Genomic DNA, 22,841 nt, shown 5'->3' with positions numbered 1-22,841 from the left:
ATGTCTCTACAGTCTTGTTATAACCAATAAAAAAAAATAATTTAATAACTTTGGTTTTCCAGATTTTTTCTCATGTTTGAACTGACTAAGACACAGCAGAGAGAAGCAGTCGGACTCTTTTTTCACTGGTGTCATTGTGGTAAGAGTCCTCTTGGCACGGGCTGTTCTTTCTGGGGTTGGCTGGCTTCCTGCACCCTGTGTCTAGTCCAAATACATGGATTTGTCTTGCCATGTGAGAGGAAGGGTATGGGAGTTAATTTTTAGATGTAGAAATATAAGAAAAGAGTAACTATTCTATTGTGTCAAATCCATTCAGATGTTTTGCATAATCACCAAAATTTTTGAATCATTACTCCAAAATATGGGTTGATTTTTTAATGGGACTATGAGAAGTTGATTTAGAAGTGTCGGAATTTCAGACGTTTTGGAGTACCATAAGCCACCCACAACCAGAAGCCTCGGACCACTAGCTTGTTTTGAAAAAAGCAATGTATGAAATTCCAGCTTTTTTATATATATATATTATTATTGTTGTTATTATTATTTTTGCATTTTCAGCTGTGGTTTGTGTGCATTTAAAGCTACAGCGACTTCTCTCCAAACGATATGCTATTTTCATATTCTTTACAGGCAATGAATTTCTCATAAATTCAGGCCTACATCCTGTAACCTGTAGGACCTGTATGTAAAGTGCATGTGGCAGGTTTTAGTGTTGTAGGGAATTATCAAGGTTTAGCAGATGCTAGCGAGTTCAGGGAGATAGGCAACTCTGCTCCTGGTGCTACCCTACCGAGGGTGCCCCTAGGTGTTGATAGGAGCTGGGGAGAGACGGCAAAGCGATGATGTCTCTGTTGTTCCTTAATGAGTCACTTAATTACGATGCTTTAGCCTGATTACAGGTAGTGGCCTAACACCTAATTGACCCAGGGAGCAGCCCAGCCCAGCTCTATGCTCTGTCCGTTCGCAGACAACAGGACATCCCATAGACATATAGAAGTTTAATTTCCACCAGTTTGTTCTGTATCCAGCGCTCGGTGGTGTGCTTTGGGTTAGCTGTGTGCTGGCTGTTCTCTTATGCACTTTAGCTTACAGCAAGGAAATCCGTGCATATGGGATATTGGCTACACATTACTAGTAAACACAAAGTCTTTTATAAATGTTTAGCAAATTACCTAGCCACTGCAACACCATCTTGCTAATAGAAGGCAACAAGAATTTTGTTCTCACCTGTGGAAAATGAAATGAAAAACCTTTTACCTAGTTTTTGAATTCCTTTTCTGTCCCCCATCAGAATGAACGACATAAATCCAGATTTTGTTGTCAGGGGGGTGCGAGAGGGTTAGAGAGTTAGGTTGCTGATCCAGCTGGGAGCTTGTTATATTGGGATGATACCGACACGGAGTAACCTCCCCAGGGTATGTAATTCAGCTCGTGTCCCATGCAGATGGGGTGCCAAGAGCAGGAAGGGTTGTGGGATGAACCATGATTTGGTTGGCTATCAGGTTGGAAATTAGGAGACATTTCTTCTCAGAAAGAGCAGTCAGGCATTGGAACGGGTTGCCCAGGGAGGTGGTGGAGTCACCATCCCTGGGGGTGTTCAAGGAAAGGTTGGACGTAGTGCATAGGGACATGGTTTAGTGGGTGCCATTGGTGGTAGGGGGACGGTTGGACCAGATGATCTTGGAGGTCTTTTCCAACCTTAATGGTTCTACGATTCGGTGATATTGCCTCCGAAATGCTAAGGCACAGGACAGGCTGCTGGGCAACACAATCTGTAAAGCTCCTTTGTCTTGATGCAAGGCCAAAGTTGCTCCAAGAAGAGCAAGGTGGAAATGTTCCACCTATGCCTCCACCGGTGCCGTTTTCTCAGGCACATACAATGATTCAGCTGCTGTTAAACATTTGTTTAAAACACTTGACTTGGAGGGAAACAAAACAAAAACCAAAACCCTTGAGGTAGGGAACAACTGTTTTGTCCTAACCTACTCGATTAAGCTTGGAGACAAGAGCATGATGCTTATTTTGTTGGTGTTTTTTTTGAAGCTGCACCCAGGAGAATAATGACATGGCCGTGTAAATACACCTGAAGTTGGGCATTTACTGTTCCTATGCACTCCTGTGTTTTTCTGAATAGATATCAAAGGCATGAACTAGCTCTGAGAGGAGAAATATATGGCTCTATTGCATCTTCTGAAAATAGAAGCCCACTGAAAGCAAGATATTAGTAAAAGTGGGGATACAAGTTCTCCACCACTCAGCACTTCAGTAAATATTTTGTCTGGAATTTGATTTATTACCTTATCTTCTTTTATCTTCTGGTCCTTTGAGATATTTTTTTTCACTTGTCTTTTTTCCACCCCATTTCCTAAATACTCAAAAACTATTTTTACATTGTACAATGGAATCTACCTGCAATTTAACTGATCACTGTAAACAAAGTAACCGCATGAAGGCTTTTATAAATCTTTCTAATTCTCTTACTGTGCATTTTATCTATTTGTCTTGCATTTTTCTTTTGCTGGGGGGAGTGGAGAAGAAGGTATCTCTGCTTTTGCTTTCTGGTCGGCATACCAAGGAGTTACAAATTCTTCTTATGAAGTAAAATACATTAATCACTGGAAGAAATATTTGGCACCACTGGGAACGTAGGTAGAACAAACCTACCTAGCTGTTCTTGAAGCAGCTTAACCCTGGCTCAAGTTAGGGTAGTTTTGGAGCTCTCCTGTGCTGCCTTAAACCTAAGTATCAAATGTTTTGTTAATCTCAGACTAATATAAATAAGGACCAGGACACTTTTGGCAGTTCTTATGCTGAGTTTTGGCTCATGTAGGCTTATGCTTGAAATTACTTGCCTGAGGACAGAAAAACAAAATCAATTTTAGGAAAAAAAAAAAAAAAAAAGAAAAGTTTTCCCAATCCTGTGCTGGGAGCATTAGCAGAATTATTTAGCTTTCTTTTCCACACTGGCAGGCTGGTATCTGCAGACATTGCCAAATTTCCAAATACTTTGAGTTAAGTTCATAGAGACTTCTCACTTCTCCTGGGAGAGAAAATTGGAGGGCAAGGTTTTTATTAGACCAGTTGGAAAAGCATACAAGCTTTACAGCAAAGAGTCTCTCATTTCTCTTGGTTGTGGTTGTTGTCCTTTCACTTCTTTTAAGAGTGCCTCCGTGAAAGGAAGCACTTAGTTGCAGTCATTCATGCAGTGCAATACTGGGAGCTGATTCACGGGCAGTGCCGCAACGAGCTACATCAGCAATGGCATTTCTGTGCAGCCGTAGCTCCTCAGGTGTGTGGGAGAATTCCTTCCCTTTCACCCCAATTTGTCCCAATCCTTATTTGGGGATTTTCACAGAATGTATCACTTGCTCCCTAGATGGAACTGCTTTTAAAATATGTACCTTTATGTATAAGTACCTTTTAAAAATGGTCAACTACGCTTCATATTTACTAATCTAAGACACATATAATTATATTTCTATTTGTCGGTCCATCTAAATGTCACACAACGCATACCCGGAGTTTAAATGCTTTTTACATAGGCATAACAGCAATTTTTATTTTGTTTTGTTTTATTTTATTTATTTTCAGTAATTGCTATATACTATTCTTCACAGCATTATTCACAGGTGCATGGTGCCACACGTGCATGTAATGTATCTGCATGCATTTCTTGCAGGACATGGATAGGTCCTTATCCACTTGGCTTCAAATGTTTCTATACTAATTAAACATGGGGTGCCTGGTGCAGGAGCCTTTTTTGGGCAAGTGTTTTGTTTGAGGGAGATGATGTTGCTCTGAATGAAACCCAGCATCACTGTTAGCTCCGAGTGATTTTTTTATTTTTATTTTTTTACATTTCTTTCTTACAGAGCTTCAATAGTTCATCGAGCAAGGTGCAGCTTTCCCCTGAATAGGCAGAGGCTGTTGCTTCATCTGTGACATGGTTTTTCTCTGCTTACAGTTCTGGGAATTCATGGGTGGAGTGTCTTCTGCAACAACAGGCACTGGTTTATATCAAAAGATGTCTACATTTGTAATAAGTTTTTAATGCTTTATAGATCTTGTGCTTTTTTCTCAAATGTTTGTGACATGAACAAGAATGACATTTTTACACAGTGTTTTAGTATATGGGCAATGCTGTGTAACTGTGTGAGGCAAGATCATCTTCTATAATGTCAGTAAGAGATCTAAAGAGGGAAAGCACTCACTGAATCACTCTGTGCTTGGTGAGGTGGCTGCCTTCTTCCGAAAGAGAAGAGGTGGGATTGGGTTCAGCCAGGAGAAGGTGGTGACCAGATGTTGCCTCCCACTCCTGCCCACAGCATTGCTTCTAGGACAAGGATCAGATTTAGAATGTGCTTTTGTACGAGTTTGGTCTCATTCTGATGAGAAAAAAAAAAAAAAAAAAAAAAGTGTTTTGTCACTGAAGTGTCCTAATGTGAGATTTGGGGTTGCACTACTCTACCCATAAAGTGCCTCTTCTAACTCCACTAGGAAAATTTTATTACATTGGTATTGTTCTTAGGATTATAAATAGCAGCAAGTATGAAAAGGTTGGTTTTGTCACTGTGTTTGTAGATCAAGCACGCCAGCTGTGCAAAACTGTTTGGATGGTTTGTTTTAATGGAAAAATATCTGCTGGAGGTTGGAAAGCAGCAGGCCTGCTATTCCCGCACTCCTCGTGTTCCAAATTCAGGCACTGCAATGGGATGAGCAGTGCCACTGAGCCCAGTTCAGTCACTGGAGGACAGGTTAGCATCCTCAGATGTTGGTGAAGGGTCACCAAGGCTTGTGAATAAAGCTTTCAGCAGCAGCTCTCCAGAGCTGTGAAGGCGCAGGCTGACCCTTGAGCGGCGTGGAGAGAAGTTCGTTTGGTCCCACAGGGCACTGCAGGAACTCTAGTATTGTTTCTGTCCCAGCCCTCAGCCTCCAGAATGCCATTTTCCCCACAAAAGAAAATAAAGCCCAGCAGCAGTCTGGGGCTAGCTCCAGAGCCGTGGTGGAGCAGGGAAGCCCTGGACATGGGCTCTGCAGGCACAGGATGCTGACCTGCATGCCAGGCTGCTGGGGGGCTGTCCCACTCTGAGGCAGGGCTCCCTGCAGCTCACCTGAAACACCAGACTTCCCTGTAGCATCTCCACTTTCATCAAACTCCTTGGAACAAACCTCTGGTCATCTTCTCTGCAGCATGCCCAAGTTACGAGGTGGTGCTGCTGTCTCGACTTTTGGCTGAATTTACTGGAATGAGCTCAGCTGACCCAAAGCCTGGGTTCATGGGAGCCTGCTCTTTAGTTTCTTGCCTGCTCCTGTGTGGAACAGCCTGTGGGCAGCTTCCTCAGTGCTCACCCCACTCCACTTCCACTTCCCCCGGCCCTAGCGTCCCTGCTGGCTGGGAACCCTGCTTCTGCTCCCTGTGCCCATACTGGGCTGCATGGGGTGCTCTCTACACAAGAATACCCTGTGTCATGTACAGGTTTCTGAGATGTCAGTATCATTTCTACTAAACATCACAGGGTATATTTAAATAAGTATTTTCCATTTTTTTTCTGCACAAGTGGTGGCCACTGTCACGGTTGCATGACGACAGCTCTCCTTGCAGATGTGTACCTCGCTCCGTCAGTCCGGGAGTGAGGTTGGTGCCTGAGCTCGTGGTGTCCACAGGACTGAAACTTTACCTCGGGGTTTCTGTTGTGTAAGAACAGAATAAACAGCCTAAAAGAAAATGAAGCCGCGTTTTGGGAAATATCCTCCATTCAGAAAACATAAGCATATTTCGTGTAGCCGTGTAAGACGTGGTTTTACAAAGGGCATGTCCCCCATTCGAGTGCTGAGGCCACACCTGTGGCCTGCAGAAGTATCGTGCACTTGCAGCTTCAGCTTAGATTCACCCCCATCTCCTTGTAGCTGTTAGCTGGCTTTGAGACGAGAACCTAACAAACCAACATCTCATCGTTTTCTATTTTGTGAGTTGCCCGAGTTTGCAGCGGTGAAGTTACCTCTATAACGGGAAGAAAGGCCACGCCGATCTTTTCCCTTTGAAAATGATTTCCATTTCACTGGTACCTATTTTTTTTTCCCTAATTTCTTATGATGCTTTAGGTGAAAGTAATTATTGGCGCTTATTTATTTATTTATTTTTCTAGGGGCGTTTAGTTCGATGTATGGCTCACATGGCGGCGTGTGCTGCTGTTTGCCCCGGTGCTGTTGGTGCCAGCAGCCCGTAAGGGCCGCAGCCCTCAGCCCCCTCCCGTGCGACTCCGGCCGGCTGCCAGGGAGCACGCGTTTCGCTCCCGCTGAGCGCTGCCGGGCTCTTCCCGGTAAGTTTCACCTCGCACAAAGCACCTCCGGCAATCCAGCGCCTTCTTCTCCAAGCGGACCCCGGGCCGCCTGCGCACCGCGGGGCTTCCCCCGTCGCGGGGTGGGGGGGGGGGGGGGGGGCGATGCCCAGGTACTGCCGGCGGGGCTCAGCCCCGACGGGACCCCCACGGGGGGCGAGCAGAGCGGCGGCGGCGGCCCCGGTGCGCGCACCCCCGACGGGGCCGGCCGGCCGGCGCGGTGCCGCCCGCAGCGGGGGCGGGGTGAGCGGGGCTCCCGGCCCCCCCGGGCCGCCGGGGCAGCGCACACGCCTCGCACACTCACACGCGTGGCGAGAGGATGCGGCGGCTGCGCCCCTGGGCGCTGGTGCCGGTGCTGGGCGCCCTGCTCGCCGCCGGGTCCGGGTCCCCGTCGCGGAGCTACCCGCACAGCGCCCTGCTCGACGGGGCGGCCGCCTACCGCCTGCGCTGGGGCCGCCGCGGCAGCGCCCTCGCCTTCCGCCTGGAGGTGCGCACCCGCGGCTACGTGGGCTTCGGGCTCTCGGCCAGCGGCGGCATGGCCTCGGCAGACATCGTGGTGGGGGGCGTGGAGGGGGGACAGCCCTACCTGCAGGTAAGGACCGGCTCCTTCCCCGAGACGGCACCCCCCGCTCCGCTCCCCTGCCCTGCCCCGCCCCGAGCCCCCTTTCCCCGCCAGCCTCCTTTCCCCGACCCCCGGTTCTCCCGCAGCCCCCCGCTGCCGGCCTCCCGCTGCCTCCCGCACGGCTCCCCCGCTCCTCTCGCCCTGCTCGGCGCCGGCCGGGCTTGCTCCCTGCAGCCCCGCGGGGGCGAGGGAGGCTATAACGCCCCGGGCTGCCGATGGCCGTGGCTCCGGGAACAGCCCCCGCCGGCCCCGGGCTTTGTCTTCCTCCTCTCCTCACGCGGAGATGCTCCGACCTTGCCACCGAAAAGGATTTAGGAGCGGCCGCCGGGACTCGCCACTTGTCCCTCGCCTGGCAAAGCGACCCCCGAGGAGCCCGGCCGTGTAAATCCCTAGATATTTTCCCCTAGCTGTCTAGGTGTTGCTGAGGCCGTGGCTGGGGACGTGGGCTCAGCCGGGGCTTGCAGCGAAACTCTGCTCCGAGAGGCACCGGGGGGGTGGGATCCGGGGGAAGGAACCCTCTCCGCCGGTCCCCCCCTGAGCACCAGCCTGGGGGGTTGCTGTGGGGCCAGGGAGCACGTCCCGTGGGACAGAGGGGGGAGCCAGGCTCGGCATGGCGACCTGTCACCCTCCTTGCCTGGATGACAACTTTTAGAGAGACAAACTAGGGGCAGAGTAATGCCCGGTACGGTCGAGGAGCTGTCTTTCTTCATTTTGTTAGAGCTAGCTGGTCTTTGAAGCTGCTGCTTAAATTTTGAGAGTTTTCTTTTGTAAGAGTATGGATTTTTGCTAACTTTTTGCCATAAGAAAACCAAACAGTTAAGAATCTCTCCCTACTGTTTGTCAGGACTACAAAAGCAAACCTTTTCTGGAAAAAGAGTGCTTTTAGCATAAATGTATTTTTCCCCTATTAGTTTACTATATCAAGTTTAGGCAAATATTTGTCTTATTTAAGTTCCAACCAGTGATTTCCAGAATATTTTTTTCTCCTATTTCAAAGTGAAGATCATTTTTTCAGAAAACCTCAGTCTAAATAAACCCCTAATAATAAGAAAACCCATTCTAGTCATCGCGCAGCATAGCTCTTAGAGGCGCAGAATGTGAGGCTTGCTGGAGCCCTACAGTTCAGAAGATACACCTACTAAGCATTGAAAGAAACCAAACTTTCCGTTTGGCTAAAATTTGGCTGTCCTCTTTGTGCAAAGCAAGCATTTCAGAAAGGCATCCAAACCTAGCGTAAAGGCGTCCAGTAACGGAGAATCCATCACTTCCCTTGGTAGTCTATGGCAGTGGCAAGCCTTTGCCCTTCCTCATTTCCAGTATTTGTCTGGCCAGGTTGAGATTCCAGATATGCATTTTCTCTACCAGATTTAAAAGTCTACTTCCTCCACCCTGCCCCCATAAAATTATTTATATGCTGTAATCAAGTCACTCCTCAATTTTCTTTTGCATAAAATAAATAGATCGAGCTCTGTAAGTATCCCACTGCAGGTCATTTTCCCCAGCACCCAGTGCACTTTCGTGGCTCTTTTCAGCATCCCTCACAGGTTTTCAGCACCCTTAAAAATGCCGTGTATACAGAACTCCATTCTTCTTCCAAAGGCATCACATGGCAAATACAACATGGAGAGAAAGGGGAAAGACTGTAGCAAGTGCCTCCTGTCAGGGAACAGCTGATACTTTTCCTGAAACACTAATTTAACACATAAACATCTGCTATGTAAAGTGCTATGAGTTATTGTGTTACACTCTGGAGTAGATAAGGCACAGAAGAAATAACTTCTATCCGTTAAGCTTGCTGGCATCTTGGTGTTTTCACTATCCCCATTTCTTCTTCAGTTAGGCAGCAAAGCAAGTTTTATTTTTAAACTGGGAGGAGGTCTTTTGAAAAAGGTGGTCTGTTAAAGGATTTCTGTGCCTGCACTGAAAGAAGGAAAGGTGAGAAACAAAGAGGATGGGCTAAACGCTTTGAAGAAACAAAATTTGTCCGAAGGTTTTTTTCTGGACAGGCAACACAGACTGATATAAAACGAATACCTAGTTCCAGAATCCTGTTTTAATAGTGTCTAATTCTTTACTTAGACACACAGTTAAGATTTTAAAAACACTTCATTTATTAATTGTATATAATCGTTTACAGTTAGTTTTAGTTACTACTAAAAAGATTTTTTCATAGATAGCGGCCTTGGAAGTATGTGGTTTTATGCCTAGCTGCACACTATAAGATTTGTACACCATATAATGAAAGAACTTACTTTTCGGTTTTAGAAATATGTTTTTATTCCCTGATCATCACTCGGAAAATGTGCATCGTGGTCTAAACTCTTAGAAGGGTCATTTTTTGGTTTCTTTGACAGTTTTGAGACGCTAGTTAGTGGCCTGATTTTTCGAAGTTGTTCTGAAACACCTTTATAACCTTTCAAGTGGGCATTAAAATTGCTAGTCTCTTAGGAGAATTTAGCTTTTTCCCCACCTTAAATCCTCTCTCCTCCTCTAAAAATAGAAAGTGTTCTCGGAGGGAAGAGTCCTCTTCTGGGAGCAGACGTGTAAATGCAGTTAGACTACCACCCTCTGTAAAGGAACTAACAGCAGATACTCCCTGGTTTGTGAGAGAGCAATGTACCGAGGTGGAGGAAAAGTTCCAGTTCATTTTCAGAGAGGAGAGAGAACATTTCCTCTGGCATTTATTCTTCATCCTCTCACAACAAATGGATGTGATTCCCGCCATTAGCAGGCAGTGCCTTTCCTTTAAAAAATCTGATGACTCAAAGTTCTGGATGTCTGAAATTGTATTTTACTTTATTGGTTTTTAGATGTTTTGTGATCTTTGGTGTAGTGGGTTAGTTGTTTTGCTTTGCTTTTCCATGTCTGAATTGTATTTAAGGAAAAGGAGGTCCGGCATAATGAGTAAAGACTGGAAAGATTCAAAAGACAGAATTTTAGTTTTCTCTAAGTATATTAAGATAAAAAGTGTTACGATGCCATGTGAGAGAAGTACTGGAGTAGCTTTTTGAAGAGGTTTTGAATGATCCTCAAATTACGCATTGATTATCGTAACATTTTGGGAAGTCAGTATTTGGAACAAGAACCTAGACGTCTTTGGGGAGGGCGTAGAAGACATAGCGTGCATGCATGTGTGCATACATGCACAACAGTGTTGTATTTTGAGGGAGCCACCTCCACCAAAAAGAGGTAGATCAGTGAGCACATAACTCTAGCACGTCCCTGAGAGCCCCGTGGTGCACAGCTGCAGACTATGTGGGGTTTGGGTGAGCATGTTTGAGAAAAAGTAGAAGATATCGATGGGGTCTGGTGTTGGAGAGCTGAGAGCTGCCTTTATCTCCATAGGGAGGGGGTGGGCTTGGAAGAATAGCTTGTACTCAGCAAAATATTCCCTGCAATATTGCTGTGGTCACTTGCAGCATGTGTTGCTCTTCATAAAAGTTTTTGGGACAGCTTCAGCTTTTGCATTTGGCATTCCTTCCTTCCTTCTTTGTGTGTGCGTGTGTGTGTGTGTGTATGCTTATGAATTGACACAGCATGCATTTTCATGCTAGACCCATGCCTTTTCCTTGGTCTCCACCCCTGTCTGGAATTGTGCATCCCCACCCGCAGCACGTAGCTGCTGAGAGCCCCATTTTGGGGAGAGTAATCCTCCTTGATGAATGGCTATTTTGTGCAAGTTATACAAGAGAGTTGCATTGTTAGAGCCTTCTGTTGAACTTGCACAAAAATAGTCCCTACTCAGGGTGAATAGGGACTGTGTGTCACTAAAAAGTACTTTATTATTCATTACAGCCTTGCTTGTTAACTGTCACCCAAACTAAAGAATATCTGTTATCAAATGTATCCCATGGAGTTAGCTTAATTGCTCACAGGGAAGTACTTGGAAGAGATTTTAAAGGACAGAAAACAGTGAGCATTCTCTGTACTTAACGATATGCTGCTTTTAAGTGCACTCATGCCAACAGCAACAAAAGAAGTGTTTAGAAAACAACTTGAAAGGCACCAAAAGAGAGATGCAAAGTGAGTGCCACACTGACATATTTCAGTCGGTGCTTTGTTGGAGGTATTTCATGCCTTCGGGCATTGTGGCAAAATCTCCAGATGACTAATGAGCCCTCTTGGCTTCAATGTGGGGCATAAAGAGACGCTACAGCGTACATCTCCACCGGCTGGGTGCTTTGTATTTCCCTTTCAGAGGTACAATAGTTAGGACAAGGAAGCAACAGTTGGTGAACAGAAGATGAGAATAATTCTGGAGCTCTTCTGTTTTGCAGGCCTCAGGGGTCTGGTTTGCAAGCTGTTTTTTGTTTGTTTGTTTGTTTCCAAAATACCTGGTGTGTTGCTTGCAGATTGGATTTTGGCAACACCAAGGAAATTAAATTTTCTTACAGCTCCAAAAAAATAAGTACCTCTTACAGTCAGAGCTTCACACCTGGAGCAATATGGAAAAGTAGCTACCATGAGTGATGCAAAGGCTTAATATTATGGGGTAATGGTTTCATTTTCCATATAAGCAAGTATCTTAGAAATAGGAGAGGGATGAGGGGAGATTTTTGAAGGCACATATAGAAATGTTGGGAACGAGTCTCATTAATATTTGTGCTTCAAAATCCCTGCAGTGCTTTGAAAACTTCCTCATAATTGAAGTAATTAAAGTTATTAAAACAAGAAAACTTGTGCTGTTTAAATGGGCTCCTGTATAAGGAAAGTTTCTTGTGATAAAGTACAGTTGTGAGATTGGATCGTGCAGTATCTCCTAGTTACGGTTTTCTTTCCCCTAAAACACATTGTGACATGTTTTGTCTAGTCTGTTTGTGTTAGGACAGCCTTTAATCTAGCTTCATAGCTTCTGATATAGCTGGAGTATAACTTCTAAAATCAACATTTATTCTTGATATAAAGGCTCCTTGGGACTCTGCTGCAGTCGAATGCTCCACGCTGATAAGCGATGCTATATTTCAACTTAAAACTGCTGATGCTTCATACACCTGTGTGTGGCAGCTAGAGAGCCCATCATGATTCAGTGCTTTTCATTTGTGTGTGTGGAAAGTGAAGTTTTTGTATCTTCCATGAGTGCCACAGAAACCAAGGGATGTCAGGGTGTTGGCTACTGGAAGGCAGCCCGGGGCAGCATCAATTGAGATACGAGAAATACACTGAAGTGTATTCAAATGACTTCTGGCTTAAATGAGCAAAGACACGTCTCTCAGTAAATAATTATTTCATGTGTAAAAAATGTCTTTTTTTTTTTCAAAGACAATATCTGTACATGTACACACAAGTGCATGCATTATCTGTGTACGTAAATGCACAAGTGGAAAATGTGTCTGTGTGTGTGTGCATTTAAAAAACAGACACCCCCCCCATTATTATTTGTTACAGATAAAAATGTTCTGTCCTTGTTACAGTTAGTAGTATACCTGAAGTAAACAAGCCACATCGACTCCAGTGTATCTCAGGCAGTGTAACTGGAACCGTACCAGGAGGAGATGCAGCTTGTCAGAGCTGTCCGTGTGACTAAGATCTGGGCTTCTCAGGAAGGAATGAATCATCTCATGCTAATCTGATGTGTAGGTAAAAAAAAAAAAAAAAAAAAAAAACACCCAACAAAGCAGTCCATTAGCTCTGAGCAGTCTGCTTACAGGGCAGCAGCTGAACTTACTGATCCCACTGACTTCAGGAACTTCCTGCAGCTGTTTGATCGCTGCCGCTGTACCTTTTTCTGTGGATATTTTTCCATTTGCAGGCCAATCCCAAGATTGGATCAGTCTACTGGAATGCTCTCAAGGTGTTCCTACATGAAGCAGTGATGCTTTCATACTCCTACTACTTCATGTTAGTTTTCTGTGGGTGGGCTTTGCTTTTCACTGACATAGGAGTATAGTAAGATCTTTGCCTTAAACTCAAGCTGAAATTATTTGGGGTTGAAAAAAGTTAGTTTGCTTATTTGTAAACTCATGCTCTGTTTACTTCTTGCCAAATACAAACAGCTTTTTTTTTTTTTTTTTTGGTGGTAATATCCAGTGTGTGCTGGAACCATGAGCAGCAGGATTCCATCTGAATTAAATGCAACAATAAAAAAGAGAAATGTTAACCACAGTTATTTTTTTGGAAACCCAGAAAGACATAGCTTGGTGCTGATTTCAGACAGAAGTTTTGGTCGCTTCTTTTGCATACTGTGGCAATTTATCCATCCTATTTATACTAGGATAGATCTTCTCTTGTGCCAACTTTCATGTTGGTTGCAGCTTCCCAATTTCTTTGCCAGGCTTGTCTTCAGCCCCGGTCTCAGACATCAGATGGGTAGTCTGGGGATATTCAAAACTGCACAAGCTGCCAGCAGACCACAGGTGAGGACTAGTTGTGACAAAGCTTGATTTTTCCCTCATTTCCCATTCCTAGCTTGTCCCTTGACTTGCTTGCAACTCTTCCACTGCTGCTGGAATGGCAGGGAGCTCCTGTCTGGAGGAGGGCAGCACACATAAATCAGAGCTGCTCCTGAGCCAAGCCTGCAAGGCGATTGCTGGATGGGGCCACAGTTTGGGAGCTGTTTGCTGCTCCTTTAGGTTGAAAGGTGCTGTATATAATTTAGCATGGGAAATGGATACCATAAACAAAACAAGCTTGTACATTGTAAAGATCTGGGGAGGGAGTCCTATAAACACCTGTTCAAGTATGCGATGACAGCTGGTAGTGCTTTTCGGGTCAGGCTTCTTGGTGCAGCTGTGCTTACATTCTCTGAGGATAAAAAAGCCCATTTGCATCTTTTTTTTTTTTTTTTAGCAACCTTAAGAAATTATTCTCCCCATCTTTGTAGCACAACAATCAGAAACTGTTTATGCCACACAACATTTTTTTTGAGAAAGAGGGAGGTTAATAGGATCTGAAAAACTGTGCAACATGATGGGCCTCACTTCTGGAAAAGAACATACAAGAACTTGTACAATCAAGAAGATTTTTCATTTTCCATATGTTGTTCCAACTTCTCGGTAGCGTAAGGAACAAGATACCTAACTATTTGATCGCACAGCATAGCCCCCAGTTTAAAATGCCAGCTTGTGCAATATAATCAATGGGAGTGCAGAAACTTTCAATGTTTCAAAAGTAAACAGTTTATCTAAGTATATTTTAAAATAAGAGTAACATCTTTGTTATTTCATGGCATGACAAATAATGCTTCCAAATCTTTGTTTAAAACATTTATTGTTTAAATAATCAAAATAAGATGTTCATACCAGGAAAATAGTAATTACAGCTTTACCTTCTTTCTGTAACTCCTATGCTTCTGTAAACTTGATGTAAAACTTAGAAGCTTTATCTTTATTTAACATATATATTCTGTGTGTGCATAAGAAACCAAAGAATCTGGATTCAAGGGCTGAATCAGTAAATAAAGCCGTATTTACAGGTTTTTGCTGAGTGTTTCAGAAATTCGGTATTAAGGACCTGATAATTTTTACTGATCTGTGCTGGAACTCCATTAAATTCAGAATTATTTGTATCAGTATAATCTTGCCCACAAAACACACAGGTTTTCTGACTGTATGGCATGTCAAAACCAAATCTTTGTAAAAGATGTAGCCATATTAGAGCCTTTTCCTATTTGGTAGGAAGAATAAGCTGTTCTGAAATGAGGCAGGTTTCAGACCATCTGTGATAGATATTGAAGCACTGCGATTCTGTTGATGAACATGTCCCACTCCTTTCTCAACAGAATTAAATGTGTGAAACTTGGAAATTTAGGTGAGTTCTGTGTTATGGCAGGCTATCTCTGAGAGCATTTGGGACCACATTTAGATACTTTCTGTTCAGCTGAAGCCCAGATGCCTGATGTCTGGCTTCTGGTGCGTTCATCCTCTGTACTGTCCTTTGGCCTTGTAAGTCCCATTTACAGGCCTTCAGAGGAACCAAGCTTTCTCCCCGAGCAGACACAAGGATTTAAGTGGAGTATAGGCTGTCCAAATGTGGTAACATGGTGTTACACCATAGTCCACAGGACTTTTATTTGTTATCATTTTTCCTTTCTGAAATGAAGCATCTCCAGATGCATGTCTTTATGCCTTTAATGTTTGTGATGCCACTTACCCAAATTGCAAAGGGCTTACCTGTGTTGCAAGAAAGTTACCCACATTATGTATGTTCTGTGCTAATGCATGAGTGTATTTGTTTAAAAAATAATAGCCTTTACACAAGCTTTGCTTAGCAAATATGAGGATAGATGACTGAAACTTCCAGACACTTTTTCTTACTTTTCCAACATACTGTTGAAAAGGACGTGGCATCGCAACTTGTCAGTGTGTTTTCTTTTTTGATAACCTCCTTTTGTTCATTAAGGCTGGTATGCAAACATGCGTGTATGTGTGTCTTAAAGTCTTTTAAGCTCTGATGAATAAATTGAGCAAAACATGCATAGTTTGACTTAATCTGTTCTGTGAACAGAAAGAGATCAGAATGTTTTGGCAACGTGGCCTTATTTTGGTTTCAAAGTGGCAGACAAACTGTTTTCATGTCAGGGATTGAGCAATCAAATTCTGAGCTGTTCTGAAATTTTCTTGTTACATTATTTGATTTTAGTTTTGTGATGAACATCTGGATGATTTTCAACAAAAGAAATAAAAATAGTAATAGAGGCAGTTTATAACTCATAAATAGCTCCTGGCAAATGTATTCATGCCTGATTTTCCTAGTGCTGCCCAATTGCACTCAGTGGAGTTATAGGACTTGAGCGATACAGGAACATCCCTGTCTTTCTGTGAGCTGCATGGATTTGCTTCCCAGGTATTCTCAGGAGCCTGGTATTCAAGGGTTGTTTCAAGGTGGTGTGTATCAGGCAGAGGAAGTAAGTAGAGCCAGCGAATTCATTAATTCACAGAAATTTTCATGTGGGAAAGATTAACGTTAGTCGGTCAGATTAAAATCTACCCGCAGAGTACTTTCCGGGGAGCGACAGAGCGAGGTGCTGCGCAGAGGCGATGCGGGGTCAGCAGCGAGCACCCGTGTGGGCAGTGGGATCACCTTCCCCAGAGCACTCACCTGCAGGCACAAAGGGAGCCCCTTGCAGCGAGCTGGAGCTGGGACCCATCTTTGACTGTCATCCAGGAGAATGAAATCATTCCACTGACAATTGCGTTATCAAGGCACATCTGAGCCAATATCTTAATTACACCACTTCTTCCAGTTATTCTTGCACTCTCCCTGCAGGCTTATAGAAGTCAGGGCTATATAACATGTTTTTTTTTTTTTGTTTGTTTGTGTTTTTTTTTTTTGGGGGGGGGTTACAGAGATGTCCTTTAGAGTTTTTAAGAAATGGTGAAGATCACCAGAAAAATATTTGAGTGTACACACCTAACTTGGCTTTATATTTCTGAACTTTCCTTCCCAGATGTTTCAGGCAAAAACTTTCAACCTAATCCCATGTGGAAAAGCTATTCTCGGATTTCTGTTCCTCAGTAATTTGATCTCTGGGTGCTTATTCTAATACAAGGATGCCTTCTTCCAGTTTAATCTAACATTTTAGAAAAGATATCACACTTAGGTAAAAGCCAATGTTCACAAGGACACACTTCTAGCCCAGATAAGCCCTTACTATTTCTAGGATAAAAGCAGAGGTTCTATAGAAATGTGTTTTCAGAACAGGGATGGTATTCTGTGTAGATATACACTGTTTCTGTCCAAGCTCTGATGCAGGGGTGAAATGGAGCTTTTTGTTCCTATACAATACCCACCTTCAAGTACCATCCTAGCACAGGCCCATTATTTCCATCTGGAAAAGCAAATTGGTCGTTCTTTCTCTAAACAAATATAACACATCACTTCCCTTTGTTTCTTCAGCTCCCAGACCTCTCTTTTGCTCTTTCTGATGATAGTTTTTCAAAGTGTGTATTCTTTCATATAAGTATTCATTCACTTCTAGTCACAAAAAGTGCTGACAGGAAAAGGATGACTCTTTTCAGTACCTTTCAATTTTATTATTATTATTTTTTTTAATTTAGATTTGTTTTGGGGTGAAAAAATCCAAAATGTTTCAATAGTTACAGGAAGACAGAACTAAATCTGAAAGTTTTCATACTGGTAAAAATGGTCTGCTTTTTACCCTTTTCTTCCTTGAAACCGCATCATGAGATAATTTTATTAAATTTTTCATCTAAATTAAAATATCTTAATGAAATGTTTGGGCATGCAGCTATTTGTACATCAATAACAGGCAGACCAGCTTGTGAGCTGTGACTGGTGTGCACGTGGTCTTTTGTACACACAAAGATTTCTCGGGTGCGGTTAAGCTGAAGAGTGTGGCTCCCAACTGATCCTTTAGTGAATTAAAACCGGCAGCCACTTTTACCAGTACTTGGACATAATGTTCTACATTTTTTCAGCTTTGCTCCCTTCTCTTTAGCAAAGGGATGTAAAAGCTAGAAATCCCTCTAAAAGTAGATGGAGGTCCAAATAGCTTTAGAGTTAAATGCCTTCAAGAAGCAGCAGGTGTGGTGTTATTTTGCTAAGGATGCTGCACGGTTAATGGCATCTGCCAGTAACATGTTAAAAAAAAAAAAAAAAACTGACAAAATTGCCTGCCATCAGGTGGTGTATTATGGAAAAAAAAGAGGTGTTTTGCTAACCAAGGCTAGAGGCTCTCCTCTAGGACTGGGTGCCCGGAGCAGTTCCCGCAAACCACCCAGCCCTGCCCCAGCCTGAGCAGAAACAGCCTAAAACTCACGGGCAGGCAAGCAGAGGATGAACCTTGGAGGCAGTGGCAGGAGGAGGCTGGAGGAGAGGGAGGAGGAGGCCAGAGGGGCACTGCACGGCCGCCTCAGCTGCCTGGGGCAGCAGGAATTTGGGGTGAGGAGGTTAATGACCCAACATTGCTGCTCGGCTCCTCCATTGCACCGTGCTTCTGCTGAGCCAGGGATCATCTTTCTTAACCTTTCCTCTAAGAAAAACCACCCAACCCCAAACCAACAAATAAACTCCAAAACCCTCCAGGCACCTTTTGTGTGCACTAAGCACTGTTCATCCTGGTTAAACTGCAGGATTCCTGGTTCCAATTGGTTTTAATCCGAGAGGTTTGCTTTTTGTGGGGAAGGAAAAACAAAGACAAAGTCGTGAAAAGAGGGAACAGTGATTTTGTTGATTGGAGTATTAAGTGAATTTGTTTCCCTCTGTAATTTCCCCAAAGTTCACAACACCCCAGTTATGATAATTTACGCTTATTGGTTGAGTACAGCCTTTATTTCCATAGTCATGTACAGGCAGTGTATTGTTAAAGTTGTTCAAGACATTTTTTAAGCTGCTTACCAAGGAAACTTGCTTTCTTGAAGATTTTTAATCCAAAAAAATCTTTGGCGTCGCTCAAACTGTCATCCCTCAATATTTTACATAAAAACAATGTTTAAGTGGATTCAGCATTTGACCAGAAAGTTATGTTTTTTTACTTAATATTACCTTTTAACAATGATCTACCTTTTATTTTCAACAGGATTATTTTACAGATGAAAACAGAGTACTGAAAAAAGACCCACAACAGGATTACCATCTGGAATATGCCATGGAAAACAGTACACACACAATATTGGCTTTTAGCAGAGAACTGCACACTTGTGATACAAATGATAAGAGCATAACGGTAAGATGCTCTGCCTATAGAAATAGAGATGAAATAAATAACTCAGGCCAAAAGTATATGGTATTATGAAACTGGTTATTAAAATCTCATTTTAGTAAAAGAAAAGAATTAGAGAAGGTCACTTAGCAAATGAATTCAGCTCCCAAAGCACTTTCCAAAACATTTATTCAGTCAAATTAACCAGGTAAAATACTTGTGCTAGTTTTATTAAACTCTTATATTTTAATTTCAGCTTTCTTTGTTCCTTCACTTCAATGCATAATATTCTCTAATTTGTAACACACCATGTGAACATAGGATTCAAAGAGGTATCTCTGTGCTCCCAGCTCCTGTGTCCCACAGTTGTAATCATTCAAGAAATGTCAACTTGAGAAACACTTTTAGATCTTACACTAACTTGTAATTCATCTTAAATCTAGACTTTTGAGCATATGTAGCTAAAATATTTATTTTTTGGTTTAATTCTATATCAAAAATAAAGAAATTGAAGAATTTTATGATGCAGCTTTTTCCATGGTAAATACTTCTCATGGGAAATTCTTTTGTTGCCCTAGCGACCGCTGTACTTCCTAAGCATCATTTTAAATTATACAAAGTTGATGATTTTCATATTGGAAATGACAGATAGGTTAAAGAGATCTAGAGGACTTTCTATGCTTTGGTTTGTTTAGTACTACTCATTTTGGAAGCATCACAGTAGCAGTTTAACACTATTGTCATTATCTATGTTTTCGCAGTATATGCAATAATAACAATATGAGGAGCTGAAAGATACACGAAGGAAATCCACAGCTGTATAAACTGCCAGATTTCCAGGCAGTTGATGGATCTGTGGTTTTTGCACCTGCTCCAAATTGTCTCAGTATAATTTAACATTCTGGGACACCTCAGCATTTATTACAGTATTTTGTCTCAGGGGTGATTATTGCAATTTGAGGATGGTGTATTGAGAACTGGTCTGCACTGTAGCAGTAGCCTGATTTCTAAGATGTAAATCCATTCTGTAATTGAATGGCTATCTTCTCTAGAATATAGGGACAGCAGCTCACAAAAGGCGTTCAGATCTTTGCATAGTTGAACCTGGAAGCTGCTTTGGGAGGGTACGTTCTGAGTGCTGGTCAAATGAGTGCCATCTCTAGGAAAAAATGTTCTATGTACTTAGTTGGTTATGTCTTTATGAGTCTGTTCTGCCATTTGCAGTTATGACTTAAATTTGCTGCATTAGTGAAGGAAGCTATCAGAGAAAGATACAACTTCTGTAGATCCACATGAAGCCTGCAAATAGAAAACATGATTCATTTTAAAGAAAACTCTGCGTCAGTAGATGATTTTGCCTCTGGTATGCATTATCATTGTTCAAGTACAGCAATGTCTACATCACACCTATATTAGGAATTAAATGAACTATGTGAAGAAGATATTGTTCCTGTTCCTTATGGGTTTTGTTTGTTTTTGTTTTGTTTTGTTTTTCCAGGAGAGCACAGTGCGGGTAATATGGGCCTACCACCACAAAGACATGGGAGAAGCAGGTCAAAATTACCATGGGTCTAATCGTGGTACAAAGAGTCTACGTTTACTGAACCCAGAGAAAGCAGATGTCTCATCTGCCTCTTTGCCATACTTCGACTTGACAAACAAAGACGTAAGTTACTCTGGCCTTTGGATTTATGTGCAGTCAGGGTTAAGGTTAAGCCCAATATTTATGCTTACACAACAGGGTAGTACGACTTTTATAATATCGTTGCCCTTTTCATTAAGACAGGTGCCTATACCAGACAAGGATACAACATATTGGTGCCAAATGTTTAAGATTCCTGTACAACATGAAAAGCACCATGTGACAAAGGTGAGTGATTCAGACTGTGTGAAGTTCAGGTTATGTTTTCTGTTTTTGTGTTTAGAGTTCAGGTGAGGATGATGACTCTTCAAACCAATTACTGCACTTTCAAAATTTGTTTAGCTCCGTGGTAGAGTAAAACCAAGACCTCTTGTACATTTTCACAAACACAGGTAAAAAGTACGTATTTGTGTGCTCAGCACCTGGCCCTGGTATTTCCCTAACAATTAGCATGCAGAGTGATAGAGATCCTTTCTTTCTCTTCTCCCATGTCCTCCCTCCCCTAAGAAAATAAGGTTGAAAGTTACTGCTGTTCATAAATATTTTTGGCAAAGATTAAGTAAAAATGTCTAAAAGCATGTTCCGTCAAGCTTCAACTTTTATATAAGAATGTCAGGGATTTCTTTTAAAGGAGAGTAATTTTAGATTAAAAATAATTAATTGGGAGAATTTTGTTAAAATGACTGGCATCATGTGAGAACAGAATTCGTTGCCTTTGGCTGTATAAAAGTCAAATATTACAAAAAAAATAGATGGATATTGTAGTTTATTCAAAAATTAATGAAAATGTGTAAACACCTACAAGAAGATCAGTGTGATCCAAAGTGATTTCAAAACCTACATGCATAAACATGATTTTGTATCATACATTTTCTAGCTTTTCTTTCAGTTTGGAACTGAAAGCTTCAGAGTACCGAGAGAAAGATGGTTCTCACATTCCTCCCCAGGAGCAATATACTGAAGACCTCATAAAGGAACAACCTCTTATTATTGTTCAAGACTACTTAAGATAGCATAGTGATATAGCTAATTAAAATAAACATACAAGCCTTAAGGTGCTTTTTCTATTCATTCGTCATTAACTGAATGCTGCATAGACAGTAACCTTAAGGTTGTTTCATATAAATCAAAAAACATCAAAAGAACAGAGCAAAGGGTTATTTTAGACTTGCATGGGAAAAATGAAGAAGATAAGATACAGCCATCTCAGAGGTGGATAATACAACTAGTACTTCTTGACCTGAGTGGAACTAATTGTATGAATGTGGCTGCTGAATCATGGCCCTCATTTTTACGTTTCTTTGAACCCGTTTCTGCATGTAAGTATTGAATTTTATTTTGTTGTTGTTGTTTGGTTGTTTTTTTGGTTATTGTCAGTCATGCTACTCTAATGAATTCAGTAAGACTGAAATTCTATTTTAACTCAGAGAACCTGACATGATCTCCAATGTATGCCTGAGAAGTATGTATATTCTGAAATATCGTGGGTTTCTTCATTTTATCAAAATGAAGGATTGGAAGGTCAAAATTTCTGCCCTCAGGTACTTGATCATTAAACACATTTGAAATCTGTGACAGGTGGTTTCAGAGATCGATATGGAAAACAGAATTTGCTCGTAATATGGTATATAAGTCAGGACTTCTAGTTTTCTGTTTTCAAGTGAGAGACCTTTGAAATGGCAGTATCAGGGTCATGCTTTTCATATTTAATTTGGTGGAAATTGTACATGTATGCCGTTCTGCTAAAAACTGCAGAATTATCTCTGGAATTATTTATTATTTATATTTACTGAATTTATTTTTTAAATGTTTTGGCTGACCACACACACAGGTACGCTTTTCTAAAAAGCTGCAATTGGTTGAAGCTAAAACATCGTTTTAGTTCAGACATACATTGATTATTTTTTCAGAAGAGTTTTATATTATTTATTTTTACTACGATGTGTAATGCATATTATAATTTTAGGAATTACATTTTGAAATCAGCAATTTATTTGCCTGTTATAAACTTTAAAAAAGTAGATAAGAATCCCCAGGGATTTTCCAGCTTCAGAAAAGCAAACAGATTTCATACTGCTGCTTAAAAATGGTTAGAGAGAGAAAAATGATTACAGAAAAGAGAAGAATGAATGTAGAAAGACTTCCTTAGCATATCTTTTCATGGGTATAATTTATATTTTCATTTGTGTGACTTTTGTAGATGACACTTAAAGGGTTGTTATGGAATTGTGTCTATACATTCTTACATACTGTTTAAACATTTCCTAAAGCCTTCTGACACACAAAAGATTGGGCTTATGGGTACTCAGAAGGATGGATATTAACTATGCAAACAAAGGCTGAATTTCACAAAGGGAAGGACAGATGAATTATATGACCTGATCAAAGTGTTAGTTAAATACCTGTGTAGATGTTGATTCTTTATTCCCTGTGTAGCATCACTTTCATACAAATCTACACATCTTATTTTTATAGACAGAAAAAAGAAAAGTTTAAATAGTGAAAATTGATCTCTGGTGTAATTCAGTCTATATAAGTCATATACAAATGAGCCAATTTTATCCATTTCTGTGCTACTTTGTGGTTTTATGGAACATTTCAGTGCAGTCGGACAGCATGTGCCAGCAGCAGCATTGAACT

General features: G+C 41.9%; 1 protein-coding gene across 2 annotated transcripts in view; it reads left to right on the top strand.

The window, feature by feature from the left end:
- Nucleotides 1-5,892: 5,892 nt before the first annotated feature.
- Nucleotides 5,893-22,841, top strand: part of MOXD1 (monooxygenase DBH like 1) — a 54,655-nt gene continuing 37,706 nt past the window's right edge. Inside the window, exons 1-5 of one of the 2 annotated variants that reach the window (XM_040551585.1) lie at nt 5,893-6,062; nt 6,147-6,320; nt 18,437-18,583; nt 20,058-20,225; nt 20,346-20,429. In XM_040551585.1, coding sequence (XP_040407519.1) covers nt 18,506-18,583; nt 20,058-20,225; nt 20,346-20,429 — 330 coding nt within the window. In that variant the 5' untranslated portion in view covers nt 5,893-6,062; nt 6,147-6,320; nt 18,437-18,505. Of the gene's footprint in view, nt 6,063-6,146; nt 6,321-6,578; nt 6,931-18,436; nt 18,584-20,057; nt 20,226-20,345; nt 20,430-22,841 lie in introns of those variants that run through there. The other variant, XM_040551584.1, reaches the window with a different exon arrangement.

Source organism: Cygnus olor, chromosome 3 (genome assembly GCF_009769625.2).
Source record: "Cygnus olor isolate bCygOlo1 chromosome 3, bCygOlo1.pri.v2, whole genome shotgun sequence".
Classification (NCBI taxonomy): Eukaryota; Metazoa; Chordata; class Aves; order Anseriformes; family Anatidae; genus Cygnus; species Cygnus olor.
The sequence above is the reverse complement of the archived record's forward strand: the minus strand, read 5'-3'. Positions and strand labels throughout refer to the sequence as shown.